The following is a 17,543-nucleotide window of genomic DNA, read 5'->3' as shown; positions in this document are numbered from 1 at the left end:
ATGAGCTAAAGATATATAATGAAAAGGTGTAAAGTCATGAATGGGCTTAGAACCATTAGATAGTTCACTGAACATATAACTAGAGAATTGTATGAAATTATGATATGGGCCTTGTATGAGCCTTTTGGCTAATTCTTAGAGTGCTTGTGTGATTAACAGTTAGTCTTTATTAACAACGATCGACTCAAAGCATGAACGAGTGGATTGAGAATCTTGAGGTAGGCGAGGCTTGTCTTCAGAACAGGTGGGAACTCTTGTAACTCTCTTGTAATCATTAAGTTACTTTAAATGGCGAGCATGATGTTGTTATGTACCTAGATGTACAATAACATGATTTGGATCATAAACACTGATAAAATCTCAATTCTCACGAATCAAGCCTATTGGTTCCGAAGAACAAAACCTTTAATCGATTAAACGATATTTTTGATTATAATTTTCTTCCCGTTTTCATTACAGACTCACTCTTTATAACTAGGTTCCCCTAACTAGATCTAACGATCACTAAGCCACACAGATGGTTACATCTTAGCCGTCTATTACAATGATTCATTAACTATTAATTAACTAATTAAACTACTATCAACAATTAATATTAAATACTAACTAACAACAGGATTATGATAAGGGACACCCTCTTCTCTTAGACAGGTACATGACAATCCCCACTCCTTGGAAACATCCTTGTTCTCAAGGATGTGAACTGAGTTGCCAGAGACACCCTCTTCTCTTAGGCAGGTACATGTTGAAAAAAATAGTCGTGAGAACAGGTCTGTTGTCGGCCAAACAAACGGCAAATGAAAATGACCACAAGGAAGGAATTCTTGTTGTAAAGTCCATCATTGACCTCTAGATGGATAAGTACTCATACAGAAATGTGTACCGATAGACAAGCCAGCTGAGCCTCACCATTTACTGCCAAGACACATCTCAAGAAAACCCATTCGCACATACAAACTCTCAAAACCCACCTGAGTGTGAAGTATACTCTAACAAGAACCACAGGAGGTCGTTTCATGCTGTTCATTGTCACACCAGAAAATAGGTCCGCAAGTAAAATCGACCGTCGAATTGAACTTTCTTGTACTCGTCTGCTAACAGTGAACATGTCCATAATCTTACACACAAAGAAAGGACGCAGCTGGTTCACCATTTGGTTAACTTCGAAAACAGAGGTTGCACCATTTGGTTGTACAATAACTGTCAGAAAGTCCTGCACCACATCATGAAGTATTATGAAAAAAGGGACAACAACAACAATATGAGAAGAAATTTCCTTGAGAACACATGCCGGCACCTCCAGTGAACCGCACTTCAGCGGTGAGAAAAAAATTTCTGATCCACCCTTAGCCACTAATTTCCCACCCATGGAAGAGACAAACCCAATTTCAAACTCCCATTCCACAAAACAAGAATCCACATACTGAGTAATTAATGCCTTCCCACGATCAAATAATGTACGAGTACAAGCAAAAGAAATATAAAAACATTCAATACCGAGCAACTTGCAGTAGAATAGCACCTTAGAATTATGAGAAAGAATGACAGAAGTATTGAATGAACATGGTTGATGTGCATATTTAGAGATGAGGATGAAAATTATATAACAACAATAACATAGAAATTGTTCTGTTATTGGTCCGCCCTTCCAAAATTCACTAAATGTATCTCTTGTATTAGAAAGAAAACCATGTTGAATCTGCAAAAATGTATGAGCTTCACCACTGTTACGAATAAAGATCTAGTCCAACTATAATTTACCCTTGCTGGATAAGCCAGGTCCCACCAGTAACGGAAACCAGCAAGGAAGTAGCCTGACGAATGAAAAGAGTATATTCCCACCAGATGGTCGTAACCAGAAGTCAGACAAGGAATGCAGCTAAATGGTGTCAAATAAACCCCATGGGAATGCAAATTTTTCGTCAGAAGTGTCTCACAAACAGAAAAACTTTCATAGTCTCTAGGTTTGGAAATCTTTTCTTGTGCCCATGTGCACCTGCACTGACCTCCAACAAGCCAACAAGTATGAATGTTGTAGCAGTAAGCACATAAAATTGAATTTCTACGAGAATAGCCACATCGCCACTACTGAACCTCCCCACTACAGCCTCAGCTAATTGACCCAACATTAAATTTCTCGCAGCCATTGTAGCCGTCAGTTACCTGTCAACAACAATTGTAGCATCATGAACATATAAAGGAACAATAGCCGAAAAGTCTGAGTGGTACCCCGAGCTCAACAGAAAAATTAAATGCTCATAAGAAAAATCACCAGCTGAACTGTCAAACCGAATCAGTTGCGCAGATATCTTTCTAACCAATGCACAAGTTCGAGCAATCTGGTAGAACCAATTACCCTGAGACTTATGAAACCACAGTGCAACATGAAAAAAAACCCAAGGTTGCAGATATAAGAACCCATGGTGAAGTATGATTAAGGTATTGAACATAATAAACTCAAACAGACAGTCAAAACTCCCTAAATGAATCTGAGTGACTACCAACGATCCGAGAGAATGAACTGAAATCTCATAAGACAACCCATACTGCAGAAAATTACTTACAGAATCACTATTATATGCATCCATCAAAATCGACCCAGTAAGTATAATCATACAAGGAGTAGTTGTAGGTAAATAACCTTCATAATCACCAGCTGAATAGAAATACCCCTCAATAAGTTGAACCGTTTTTCCCCTATCAAATACTTTATCAGAGAAATTAAAACAAGAGTGAGAGGATTTCACTGTAAGCAATTTGTGGTTGATACAATTTGCCTTCTCACAACCCACAATATTCATTAGAAGAATTTTAACAAACATCATCCAAGCAGTGCTAGAAACTCTACCATTAGCTAACATACGAGAAATTTTATCTCTAAACCATGTAAATGACCAGTACCCATTCTCCTGAGCATTTTCCTCAAAGAATTTATCCAAATTAAACCAAAACAAGGAATCACACATAGCAAAACGAGAAGTCCCTGTCATATGTTTAAACTCTTTTCCCCGATCGAATATGTTATGAGAAGAATTAAGAAAAATGTTTAAACACTCACCCAATTCCATCTGATTCTTACTTTAAAAATGTTTCACGGAAGCTTTGGCGATTTTTTTGAATTGAAAACTCACAGATCTGGTTGCAATTGAGTAGACTACAGCAATGGTTGAATCATCCTTTGCTTCATCGAATAAAAATGAATCCTCTAGAGAATCAACTTCTTCATTGTCGACAAAGAAAAATGGAGGAATCAATTCCAACTCAAGGGAATCATCTGCTTCTTCATCAATACTCATAGGAACTGGTATGGATTCTTCAGATTCAACAACCTTGAAATCTTTAATCGTTGTAGTAGATTTTCCAATTTGTGATTTCGAATCTAAAAACCCAATTGAAGCATCGGTGTTGTTGGGGTTAGGGTTGGGAATGTTGAAGAACTTGAAAATAATATCCAAACTGCGGTGTATACTCTGCAAGGTTTGTTTAAGTTTCGCCATTGAAAAATTTAACCCAGGAAAGTGAATCTGATACCAGATGTTATGTACCTAGATGTACAATAACATGATTTGGATCATAAACACCGATAAAATCTCAATTCTCACGAATCAAGCCTATTGGTTCCGAAGAATACAACCTTTAATCGATTAAACGATATTTTTGATTATAATTTTCTTCCCGTTTTCATTACAGACTCTCACTCTTTATAACTAGGTTCCCCTAACTAGATCTAACGATCACTAAGCCACACAGATGGTTACATCTTAGCCGTCTATTACAATGATTCATCAACTGTTAATTAACTAATTAAACTACTAATCAACAATTAATATTAAATACTAACTAACAACAGGATTATGATAAGGGACACCCTCTTCTCTTAGGCAGGTACATGACAGATGTGTCTTATTATTTTTGAGCATGTTCGAATGTAGCTATTTGTTCTTATGCAATACATGTTTAGTACAATTGTATGAGTATGTTGCGTGTATGCATTGGTTAGTCTCCTCGCGAGGATTGTCTGTGTTCTCCACGGATTCTCGCTAAGCATTTATAGGTGGGGAAGGCAACACACTAGTATATAGGTGAAGATCGGTACCCAATATTACTATAGAAGCAACCTATAGCCCTAGAAGTTGTCTGGTGGCAGTTGTGGGTTGTTATTATTATTTTATACCTATTTTACTATAGGGGGAATGACTCTCTGCCTTGAGGGTACTTGCGGGAGACATCGGGGTATCACTGGGAAGCGGGGAATAATAGGCCCCCAGCTATCGAATATATGTGGAGAGATTGATCGTTTGCATATTATGATTGATTGTTCAGTCTTAGTAGTATGATTGGGTTACTATGATCTCGACTCAGGAAGAAATTCTAGGTTCCTGGTAGGATGGGACCTATTGGGAACCTGCTGTGCGGGATCGAGTCATAGTAATCAAACCTTCTTATACATTCTAGACTTAGATGGTGGCATCAGAATTTATGAGGAGTACGCACTCCACTAAAACATCATATAGTACCTGGACTCATGCTATCATTTGAGACTGGAGTTATTCTAACATCTTCTCCTTTATTAAGTGAGACGAGGTTGGGATGACATATGTTTAGGTTGTTGTATTTCATCTCCGTAGATCCGTCTGGTGGTGGATCTTTTATAGATATTGTAAATGGACACAATATCTGGGGAGTTGAGTTGGAGTAATGTTCTGTTGTGTGTTGTGCGTAAAAGATGTGAAATCATTTCTTTAATAAAACTGTGAAGTATCTTAGGGATTACCTGAATTTTATAATGGTATCTACTGAGCCCCCTTTTGGGATGATGTGCTCACTCGTTCCCACTTCAGTTTTCCAGTGTTTAGAGGATATGGTGCTCGTGAAGATGTTCGTTTCCTTAGCTTAAAGATTTAGAGTTGTTGCAATTCATACGAATCATTTTAGGTATGTACATTATGTTTGTAATCACAACCACATTATTTACTTATATAACTTGAGAGATTCTTTTTTTACAATTGCTCAAGTGTTGGGTTTTACTTTTGGGTTAAGTTTAGTTTCAGATTTCTAATTTGAAGATTAATTATACGATTTAGATCATTAATGCCTCACTAGGTAGCTAAAATCCTGGATTAGTAAGTAGCTTAATTTTTGGGCACTAAAATCTTGGTATCAGAGCTCACTATTAGATCTTATATGGGAGACAATAGATAATAGCCAGTGCTAGATTGATTGTTAGACTAGTTTAGAACTGGCTTGGGTTTGTGAGATAAATCTTAATCACTAAAAACAATGAAAAGCTAAAATACTTTTGAATTGATTTTTATAACATGTTGATTTGGTTGTTCTTTATTTTGTGTATGTATGTTATTGTATAATATGAAGTAAAAACTGTAGGTTGAAACCAGTTACATTATATTTATAAATTTTAATAGAGAATTAGTGTTAATTAAAGAACACTTAGTAATTCCCAGTGCTGAAATAGTGAGGTTTGTAATTCTGGTGTGTTTGAGTCGTCTTTGTTCGTAGGAAACCATTGTCGGGTCTTGCTAACCTGGACCGGCCAACTATAAGCTTAGATTACCGTTCATAAAAGGAGGACTTGTTTCCATTATTGAACTGATAGATCCCAAATTTTACTTAGAAACTAATAGAGTATCTTTTCTCGTAATTAGAACCTTTAATCTATCAAAGTAGATATGAAGTTAAGTTGTATGAGTAGTTAAATTATATATATATAACAAGACTTTGTGTAGTCAACAAAATTTTTAAAGTAGTTAAAATAATAGTTCGACCGTTAATGTTAATAATAATAAATGATAATAACATCACTAATAATCATAAAAGTAATATTAAAACTTATCAAATAGTATTGTATTGAACTTTATCTAATTAAAAATCGTATTAGTAAATGTATAACGATAAAAGTAATATTTAGGATCAAGTGACGAGGAAAAATTGTTAGTAACTATCTACGGTCAACTTTTGTAAATTAAATAAATTTAGGAATACATTCTTGTGTTTTGAAACTAGATAAGACTTATAAGGTTAAGACTTAAGAACTGGGGGATATACAACGTAAAACAAAAAGACTAAACTTGTTAGTAATCTAATACTCAAATTTTCTTTAGTCTAATAATTGATTCATTAAATCACTAAAATATATACATGAAACAATGTTTATAGTAATTGAATGCTTAGTACAAAGAAGATAAACTTAAAGGAGAATAATTTGTATATGAATAAGATACTTTATACTATTAGCAAAATCTAAAGACCACATGACATATTAAGATTTTATGCATACTCAAATTGAAATAATATTAAGTTACCAACACTAATATTTAAAAAGATATATTTAGTATACAGACTCGATATGGATAAATAACAAAATCAATTATATCAAACTTTACGTTAATGAAGAGTAATATTTAGAAAAATTAAGACTTAGTGTACCAACTGGACTTTCAACAAGACAGTAACGATAGTAGTAAGAACGACGAGAATAATAACAAGTTTATAATAATATTTTGAATAATTAAATTGGCAGCAAACTTTTAACCGATAATATTCTGAAAATTTACATATTGTATAACAATAAATTAAAATAGCAGATATTATAAATTTACGTGAAATCAAATCTGAATAAATTATGGATAAAATGAATTTATTTTAATATGAAATATGATATTAATATTTTAATAAAGGAATTAAATTTATATATTTAATTAAATAATATAAAATTAAATTGAATATGTGAAAGTAGAAATATATATATTTGAGTAAGTAAAATGAAGTGAGAAAATATGTATTTAATGAGAAAGAATTAGTATATGTTAATATAAAATGGTTAAATAAATAGGTAAATTTGTGAAATAATTTAAAATGATATTATTTTGGTGATTAAAAATTAATTAAAATTTTAAATATACGAAAATGTAAGATTAATTATGTGGATAAATTACATCAAATTAATAAATTATTAAATTTTAGACTATAAATTTAGCGCGGAGAACCTAGACTTACAAGTCTGTTAGAATACAAATTATTGTAGTTGAACCTAGAGCTTCAAATTATAGATCTTAGTTGTAGAAAACCATATAGGTTTGTGTTTGATTTCTTATTGTTTCGAACTCATTCAAAATGAGTTGTTTTTACGCGCATTTGTAAGTATGAGTTGTACTTGCATTTAATCGAGTGATAGTATTTTTTCTTTAAGGTGGGGAGTTTCGAACGTTTAGAAGGATGGTTCGATTTTCGAGGACAAAAATATATAAGGTGGGGAGAATGTAAAGACCCTCAAGCTCGTCAACGCTATTTGACTGGTCTAGTGATGATCAAGAGACGAATTAACTGCTAATGACTCGATTAGTTAACTTAGATCTTAACTAATAGAAATTAATCTAACAATAATTTATATATGAAACTAGTATCATTGAATAAGTCTCGAAAATTTATGCGCAATGGACTACTCGAATGTGTCATTCGGATACCAGACGAAAAAGATATCATCGGATTAGTTTGAAGAGCAATTTTTTTTTTTTGCAGTTAGACCGACCTGGGCTGCCCATATCCAATTCAATGGGTGCCTTAGTAGTTTCTTGGGTTCTTATCCAAATCTTGCGTAAGATAAATTCAGTTTCTCTTCTTTCTTTCTTTCTTTCTCTTTCTTCTTCTTTCTTCTTTTCTCTTCTTCCTCTCAGTTCTTCACCTGCTGGTGAATTGAGTAACTGAAATAGAGAGATTTGAGATTGGGAGAGGTAGGGTTTGATTAAGTAGTGATTGTTGTTCGAGGTGTTAAAGTTAGTTGATCGTGAGAAGTAGTGATGATGATTCATAGAGAAAACAGAAAGTTAGGGTTTCCGTTTGGATTTAAGATATGGTAGAATTGATTAATTAAAGGAGGATTTGGGTGGTTGGTGATGAAGAACAAAAGGGTTGAGTTTTAATTGAAGTTCCGAAGTTGTTTTGGAAATGAATTAAAGATTTAGGGTTTCTGTTCTTCCCCAAAATAGAAGTATGGTTCGTAATCAACTAGAAGTTCGTTTAATAAGGAATAAGAAGACAATTAAAGGATGGCTTTGATGTAATTGAAGTTTTTGATTGTTGTTTTGGGTTCAATTAAGAGAAGTCTTGATTTGAGCATGAAATTAGGATTTACTAAGAACTGATGCTGGTAATGAAGCTTGTTGAGGTGGCTAGTTGAACTATGTGAAGAAGAGGAAATGATTTCAGTGGCTTGAAAAAGTTAAAATCAAGGTAATTGCTTTCTTAGTCAATTTAGTGACTTTTGTTTATTGTTAAGTCTTTAAGATTGTTATTGAAATAAGGTTTGAGTTGTGTGTGCATATCAAAATTAGTATTTCACGTTGTTTTAATAATGAACTCTAGAATGTGTTTGTGATGGATTGAGTTTAGAGAAATGAAATTAGATGAATGTTAGACAGGAAGAATCTTTGAAGAGGTTAAATGAATTGGTGTAGGTAGAAGTGTTGAACTGGGACTCTGGTAGTACTATGGTAAACTGATGTTGGCGGTGGTGTTGAACTGGTGGTGGTTTTAAGAAAGGATGAAGTTATGTTTGAATGGCTTTGTTGTGGTGGTGCTGGAATTGCTTAGATTGCAGTACAGAGGTGGTGATTGAGATGAATGCTAAGAGTTACAGGAAAAGTTTTGATGATGTTGTTGTTGCTGTTATGAAGTATGGCTAGATAATAAGTTGGACTTGTGTCTTCAGTTGAGAGCAAGGACTTGATTGTGTTGATGCAATTAGAACTGTACATGAAGTTTAAAGGAAATGTAATGAAATTAAGTCAGTGTATGTGGAATTGGAGCTGCATATGGCCGTGGTTTAGGTTTATATTGATCTATAGGGTTAATACTTGTTAGTAATGAAGAAAAATGAGGTTTAGAAGTGGTATTGATGTTAACTACAGAGAAACTATGTTGGTTATAGTGAACTGAGAAAGTGACTGGTATTGGTGGATCAATTTGCTGGATGTTGCTGTTATAGTTGTAGGTGAAGACTGTAAACTGTAATGGAAGCGGTTCAAGTTAAGGCTTAATGGTGTTGGTGCAGTTGAGATGGTGTGTGGGTTAAATGAACTGAAGTTGTTGGGATTACAGAATTCTTGAGTTAGAACTGGAATTGGTGTAGAGTCTGAGATTAGATCAGATTGTTTGATATTGCGGATGTGTTAGACTTCAATTATTTCGAAAATATAGAACTGTGTATAGTTAGAATGGTTGTAGAGTTGTAGTTGCATTTGAGTTTGGTTTGAGCATCTTGTCTTTTGTTGGTGTTTTAATGTTCTTGGACATTGTTCTGTCACCCCCGTCAGATGTCTGACTAATTTAGTTCAGACGACTCAGTTTTGTAACTGAGTTGAACCACTGTTAAATCATCGAGTTTCCATATCTTGACCTGAGTTAACTAGTTGACATGTCCTTGACTTGTTTGGCTTGACCTTTGACTGGACCTTGACCTGACCTTGGACGTTGACTGTTAGTTGACCCTTGGGAAGTTAGTGACCGTTAGTTGACCTTGTTGAACCGAGCCTTAGCTTAATGGGTCGGTTTAGTGTTTTGGGCTTAGGTTTAGTTATTCTATTTTGACGATTTGGACCCTTATGTTCCGAATTGACCTTTGATTCCTTCTACAAAGTTGTGGATATTCTTAAGACATACCTAATGGACTGTAGAGTAACCCTAATTGAAATAGTAAACCTTAAGATGAGCTAAAGATATATAATGAAAAGGTGTAAAGTCATGAATGTGCTTAGAACCATTAGATAGTTCACTTAGCATATAACTAGAGAATTGTATGAAATTATGATATGAGCCTTGTATGAGCCTTTTGGCTAACTATTAGAGTGCTTGTGTGATTAACAGTTAGTCTTTATTAACAACGACCGACTCAAAGGATGAACGAGTGGATTGATTAACTTGAGGTAGGAGAGGCTTGTCTTCAGAACAGGTGGGAACTTTTGTAACTCTCTTGTAATCATTAAGTTACTTTAAATGGCGAGCATGATGTGTCTTATTATTTTTGAGCATGTTCGAATGTAGCTATTTGTTCTTATGCAAAACATGTTTAGTGCAATTGTATGAGTATGTTGCGTGTATGCATTGGTTAGTCTCCTCGTGGGGATTTTCTGTGTTCTCCATGGATTCTCGCTAAGCTTTTATAGGTGGGGAAGGCCACACACTAGTATAAAGGTGAAGATCGGTACCCAATATTACTATAGGAGCAACCTATAGATCCATAGACCCTAGAAGTTATCTGGTGGCAGCTGTGGGTTGTTATTATTATTTTATACCTATTTTACTATAGGGGGAATGACTCTCTGCCTTGAGGGTACGTACCTGCGGGACACATTAGGGTATCACTGGGAAGCGGGGAATAATAGGCCCCCAGCTATCGAATATATGTGTGGAGATCGGTCGTTTGCATATTATGCTTGATTGTTCAGTCGTAGTAGTATGACTGGGTTACTATGATCTCGACTCAGGAAGAAATTCTAGGTTCCTGGTAGGATGGGACCTATTGGGAACCTACTGTGCGGGGTCAAGTCATAGTAATCAAACCTTCTTATATATTCTAGACTTATATGGTGGCATCAGACTTTATGAGCAACACACACTCCACGAAAACATCATATGGTACCTGGATTCATGTTATCATTTGAGACTGGAGTTATTCTAACATCTTCTCCTTCATTAAGTGAGATGATATTGGGATGACATATGTTTAGGTTGCTGAATTTCATCTCCGTAGATCCGTCCGGTGGTGGATCTTTTATAGATATAGTAAATGGACATAATATTTGGGGAGTTGAGTTGGAGTAATCTTCTGTTGTGTGTTGTGCATAAAAGATATGAAATCATTTCTTTAATAAAACTGTGAAGTATCTTAGTGATACCTGAATGTTATAATGGTATCCACTGATCCCCCTTTTGGGATGATGTGCTCACTCGTTCCCACTTCAGTTTTTCAGTGTGTAGAAGAGATGGTGCTCGTTAAGATGTTCGTTTCCTTAGCTTAAAGATTTAGAGTTGTTGCCATTCATACAAATCATTTTAGGTCTGTACATTATGTTTGTAATCACAACCACATTATTTACTTATATAACTTGAGAGATTCTTCTTTTACAATTGCTCAAGTGATGGGTTTTACTTTTGAGTTAAGTTTAGTTTCAGATTTCTAATTTGAAGATTAATTATACGATTTATATCCTTAATGCCTCACTAGGTAGTTAAACTCCTGGATTAGTAAGTAACTTAATTTTGGGGCGCTACACCTCCTTCTACATAGAGGGCACGATGAAATGCGTAGCACCGAAAGCTCATCTAGTGGAGGCCTTTCAAGAAACATATTCATCGTGGATCTGAGAGGTACTCGATCAGAGATCCTGAAACGGTTCACGGATCGTAAAACAAGAATCGTCACATGCGTTCCTGAAGTGGGTCAGAATCATGCAGTATCATGATTTTACGATTTTAACCCTTGCCGAAAATCCACCATCAACACTAAGTCCCCTGCTTAGTGAGGCACAGTCATGTTCTGCAGTAAGCATTAGATGGTGATTTTCCAGTTAAACGAGATAAGCAGTCTGACTTAGTCGTACGAAGGTATTTTCAGAATCCCTGATTTGCTCAAATGACGTCAAGTACGAGCAAACCATAGGTAAGGACCTTGACGTGTGATAGAGCACCGTCTCATAGTTACGGAGAGACGAAGCACTGCTGATTTGGACGGTCAGACGTTCAGTTTAGCGTTTGCGGGCCTAGGCCCAAAAAGGAAATCCATGCTTTATTAGGTTTTGGAAATAAAATTGATATAAAAGGGAAGAGACTCTAAAAAAAAAAAATTCCTAAGCTAACCGACCACCCTCTCTTCACCTCCCTCACGTCTGCGAGGAACAGAAAAGCTGCCGAAGCTCCCGCCGCCGGCCGAATTCCGGCGACTGCACCGATCAGGTGATTTTTTGTTGTTGTCGTTGTTGTTTATCTATGAGTTGTTCAAAATAAAATTCCATGCATGCATGCGTAGGTTTTATGGATATTATCTTAACAAACAATCGTTAGTCCGCCCGTTGGTTTAGGAAACGAATGGTAATCCCTAATACAAAAGAAATATGTATATTTATTTTTTTTGGAAAAGTGATAAAATTTTGTTTATGAACTTTCATAAAAATCAAAATTTTATTTTCAACATGAGTTTTCACATGAATATTTTTTTTTAGGAACGTATGCTCGTTCACTAGTGAAAGTAATAAATAATGATCACTAGCATTAGAGAGATTTTGAAATAGACCTATGTCTAATAATAAAATTTTGTTTGTGAACTTTCATAGAAACAAAATTTATTTTGGAATATATGAACCTATGCAAGATAGAAAAGGACCCATTTGACGAACAAACGCTCGTTTGAGCAATATAAGATTTTTGTGTACGTGAGTTTAATCACGTAAAAAAAATTGAATGGTTCACGTGAGTTATTAACTCACGGATTTTTTTTTTAAATTCATGACTTGTTCACATTTTTTAATGCAAGACTCAAAATTTATGTAAGATCAAATTTTGATTTTCAGCAATTGTTAGAGGTAAACAATTTTGATAGAATGTCGCTTGTATGGGTTTTGTGATTTAACGGTGTATGCACAAAACTAACGAATGTTCACCGGTGAGAATCGCTCATATTGTGGAAAATTATGTGAATTAATCACATGACAGTAGTTTTGGTGAATCGCTCGTGGTTTTAAGAAAATCATGTCATGATTTCTAATGGATTTTATTCATCTCTGCAGGTTTCAAGAGAGGAACAAATTCTAGGGATTTTGCGGCATAATCACTACAGCTAGTGAAATTGTAAACATGTAAGAGTTGAAGTGTTACCATTTTCGTAGATGTACATTTTCATTCCATGATCCGTTGTTTTTTTGAATGATGTGCTGAAGCGAAAATGTTGTATGGTCATCACAACAACTTTGCGAAGATGACTGATTCTCATGATAGCACCTCCAAAGATGATGCTCCTAGAGATAATGCTCCCAGAAATGATGTTTCTAGGGATGATGCTTCCACAGATGCCACTTCAAAAAACGGTGTTTCTGTAGACGGAACTTCTATTGATGATGAAGAAGAAACTGGACCGAATATATTCCAAACACCGCTGACGAATTCTTTATGGTTCCGTATATGCCTGGAAAACGTCCCCCAGGTTATGCGTTTCGTCTTCTTATAGACCCCATGGATATCATTCAGAGAATAATTGGTGTCTCCTCGAGCAATTATTCGATTTTGTATTCATGCTAGACATTATGCCAGCTCACACATAGACTTCAAGCTCTCTCGGAAACCTTTGGCAGACTTTTCTGGATGGGCGAGGCATATGCCGGGGCATAGTCATGTGAGAACCATGCTGGATAATGCATAGGTGACACGAGTTGTCCAAGCAGCTGGAGAATTGCATGTTTACCATGAAGTGAGAGGTATAGTAGCTTTGCTCGCTCGCTGGTGTGTTCTTACTCATACTTTCATATGTAAATGGGGAAAATTCACCATCACTCGAGAGGACGTGGTTGCTTTATTGCATCTTCCAGTCACAGGCAATTTCCCAGCAGCACTTTCGACAAATGAGAAGGCGGTATCCGAGATCTTCACAGCTAAGATGCATGATATTAACAGATTATCCAGCAAATCTTGTTATGCCAAGTCGTTGAAGGAATGGTGGCTGAGAGACGGAACCCTAAGATACTTGTGAACGGTATGTTAAATATTATTGATTTCTTGTGTCTGTGGTTATCCAGAGATGTATTTGAAGATAGTGGATTCCTTTTGCCATCAAGATGGCTCAGGGTGAGAAACTTCTCGTTGGCAGTCTGTTTCTGGGTTCACTATTCTCCAACTTAGATTCCTTGGTTGTGGATTCCAGCATTTCCAATGGTTTTATGAAAATTGAAACATATGCCAACACAATGTTTTCCAAGATTTATTGTGGGAGCGCTTTGAAAATTATGCCCTAATTCCCCGTAGCATCTTGCAAGGACCGAATGCTGACATTCGTTATGTTCTTTCGGAGAAGGATAATGCCAGGATTATGCACTGGTCTACCAAAAATCCTCGGAGCAATGCACGCCTCACCAGTGTCTTAGACGAAGAGTCTGAGTTTAATTTTCATCTCTGGGTGTCGGTTCCTCATTTTGTCTCACAGATGATCACTTTTAAAAATAATGAAGCGAATGTCATTCTGGAGTCTGGTGCATACCTGAGTGACGGTGAGAAATCCTTCATACTGAGTTGTACCCCTGGTTACTTAGTACCGGTGATGCACGGAGAATTTCTGGTGTAGGAATATAACATTGACAAAGCAGCTCGACAGATGGATCTTGATCAGTGTGTCCCAGAAATTCTAAAAGAAAAACCATCGGTCGATTAGCTCAAAGCTTCTTTGGATTGTACACATTTAAATGGGCGCGAATATTTGTACCCCTGCCCTACTCGGTCCGCCTATCCAACGCCAGGCTATATAGACTTCTGGAGTCTGCAACTTGATCGTTTGTATGATTTTATAATAACTCCTCAAACTCCGGCACAAGAACCTCCTGCTGCTGAGATAGTTTCTGAACGACCAAGATTGAAGCATCCTTCCAGTGGTGATAAACGAAAAATGCTTCCAGGATGTTCACACGTAAGGATTCTTCTCGTAGCTTTTACGGCGATATACTGTTCATCTCTTGACTATTTTATTGATTTTACCACAGGATGCTCGTGCGGTAAGAGCCCGAGTTGATACAAACTTTACTGAAATTGAAGAGAGTCTTCGAGGCGAAGAACCCCAGAGTAAGACTTACAGGATGGTGTCGAATAGTGTGCAGTCCCCATCCACTTCTTTGGTGATTTGTTAGCATTTATTTGTAACGATTTCCCTTATCCGCATAATTAGGATCATAAACAAATGTTTGTTAAATTTCAGAATTTTTCTCCATCAATCATTGAAGGTCTTCATTTTTCTCCTGGTCAAACAATTCAGGGATCCAGCGTCGATGAAGAAGTTGATGTAAGTACCCCTTTTTCGTGCAGGTGATCATGGCATCTCTTTGAATGAATCAATAATAAATTTAGTTGATGTATCTAGGAGGAAATCATTGCGGATAAGCAACATATTGATGAAGCACATTTTTCTTTAGGAAATGAGGTGACGGAGAATCCTCAAAATCCACGGCCGAATGGAGGTAGAAATGCCACCAATGGTGATTCCAACCTTGTTGGTCCATCAAATGACTTAGAGACTCCCCAAGTAGGTAGTTCTCCTGTAATTTCTTCATAGAAGTATGAATTTGCTGACTCGCAAATGAATGAATGAGAATCCATGTGAGTATATGAGAAATATTTCCGAAATACGTCACCAGAAAATTTTAGACTTCAGTCTTTCAGTAAAAACGTTGTAGAATCTTCGTCCGATGTCAGATTTTCATGGTCTACCCATGTTTTTTCATGCCCAGGAAATTTCCAAGCTTTATCATAGAAGATTTTTGAGTTTTGAACATGTTAAGGGCCCGAAATAGGCGAAATAGTAAACTTCCAGGAGACTGCCATAACTTTTTCAGCTTGCATGTAGTCTAATGTTTTAGCCACATCTCTCTACTTGTTTATCAGATTGTTATAAAATTTTGATATGTTGTAGAGAACATCCATACAAAGAGAATAGTATATGACTCAACCTTATATTCCTCACCAATTGCTCCAAGTTCGTCGTCTTATACAGGGAAGTGTAAAATCTCCTCAGATGAACTTGTTGCAAAACGTGTTTAATGACTTCCACGTTATTTGTTCATGTCTTGGATGCATAGTAAAGAAATTAGATACTGTTGGTTCACTTATATGTTGAATTTTATGATTTCTTCTTCAATTCCATGCTTGAAAACTCTAACTTGTATCCTTGCTATATTAGGTGGAAAATGGTGGAATTGAGCATAATGAAACCCATAATGATATTTCGAGCAACCTTGAGACTATTGATGACGAGACAACCACCTATGCACTTCAAGGACATGAAAATCTCGTTGTTGAAACCGTTTAAGTGTCCGGAACTCCAATTGTGGTTGTTTCAGAGATGGAAGAGACCGGGCCAAGAGTAGAGGAGACTGTTCCAGAAGAAGTTGTTGATATGACCGTAGAAGTTGCTCCGAAAATTGAGAATCACATAATAGTGCATGAATACCCTAATGCAGGGATGTTTGTGCTCCTCCATTCGGCGAGTTACTCCCATATCACACATCAGTTGGTGGATTCAGCATTCCCATAGGGTATGTTGTTATGTATGAAAAATTGTGGAAAATGTACGGTCACATTGTTGTCACCAAGGACCCAAAATGCAGTTACTTCTTGAAAATGCAAGTATGAACTATCTTGCGTGTCATTGATGATATACAGACCAGGGATAGAAGTGTTGTTACTCAAGATGTACTCTTTGATTGGGAGTACAACTTGAAGAAATCCGAAGAACTTGGTTTTAACTTGAAGTGGCTTCGTGAAAATATCAACACCATCAAGGATGCAGTAGAAAATGATGTGCCTTTTACCAGTGACGCTGCGGTGGAGAAAATGGCCAGGATCGCTGAATTGACTGAAAAGCTGGAGTTGGAGAAAGCGGCCTTGCGAGTCTTTGAGAATGCAGAGAAGAAGAAATCTTTCTTTGCCGGCTTCCTTTAGTTTTCCTTTCCATAATCTCTTGAACCTTGAACTTTTGAGAGATGTGAGACTTTAGTTTTTGGTTTTGATTTTTTGATTGGTTTTTTGGGTACACGGTTGATTGAGGATTTCCTTTTGGATTTGATAGAGATTTTTCTTTAAATAAAATAACTTTGATAAATTTCTGAATTCAAATACTGGATGCAAGTATTGCAAACATTTTGGAGGAATTGAAAATATAGGTAAAAGAAAATCCTAAAATGCATTGGGTGTCTCGAACAGTCGCTTGTGTCTTGAGTGTATAACACCCCAAGACGTTGAATGTCTCAGGCGTCAAAGGCTTTGAGCCAATTCTCCTGTAATCACTGGTATGGTCCTTCCATCTGTGTTGATCAACTTGTAGTATCCTCCAACTATGGATTTAGCGACCATAAAAGGTCCTTCCTAATTAGAGATTCTTGCATAATGAAGGTTGCGCTTGGTTGCTTTGAGAACCAAATCCCCTTCATGAACTTTGTTAGGTTTAATGGTTCCCGCCCTGAATATATTTTCTGCTGGTTCGGAATTTCTCGTACAGTAGGATTCCACGTTTGTGGAGCTTTCCAATCCTGTGGCACATGTGGACACTCACGCAAGGGAGATTACTTAGAATAGTGACTGTGTTCAACCATTATTCCAGCAATGAACATATCGGCTAGACGCTGAATTCGGAGAGGCTCCGCTTCTAAACATTTGGTGTAATATTGCTGAGGCGAGACTAACCACTCATAACGTTTGGTGAGAGCTTGGTTATGAGTAGAATTGAGTCCCCGGACCAGGGTAGCATATTTGAAAGTTGATAATATGGACGCATGATGGGG

The 17,543-nt window shown here is 36.4% G+C and overlaps 1 protein-coding gene across 1 annotated transcript; it reads right to left on the bottom strand.

The window, feature by feature from the left end:
- Positions 1-404: 404 nt before the first annotated feature.
- LOC113308837 lies at positions 405-3,662 on the bottom strand. Its single transcript, XM_026557286.1, has 2 exons — positions 2,273-3,662; positions 405-2,163 (listed from the first exon to the last, which is right to left on the bottom strand). The coding sequence occupies exons 1-2, from the start codon at positions 3,066-3,068 to the stop codon at positions 2,156-2,158; spliced, it is 804 nt and encodes a 267-aa protein (XP_026413071.1). The 5' UTR covers positions 3,069-3,662; the 3' UTR covers positions 405-2,155.
- Positions 3,663-17,543: the final 13,881 nt, after the last annotated feature.

This window comes from Papaver somniferum, chromosome 1, assembly GCF_003573695.1.
Source record: "Papaver somniferum cultivar HN1 chromosome 1, ASM357369v1, whole genome shotgun sequence".
Classification (NCBI taxonomy): Eukaryota; Viridiplantae; Streptophyta; class Magnoliopsida; order Ranunculales; family Papaveraceae; genus Papaver; species Papaver somniferum.
Note: the sequence above shows the minus strand (reverse complement) of the source record. Positions and strands in the feature narration are given on the sequence as shown.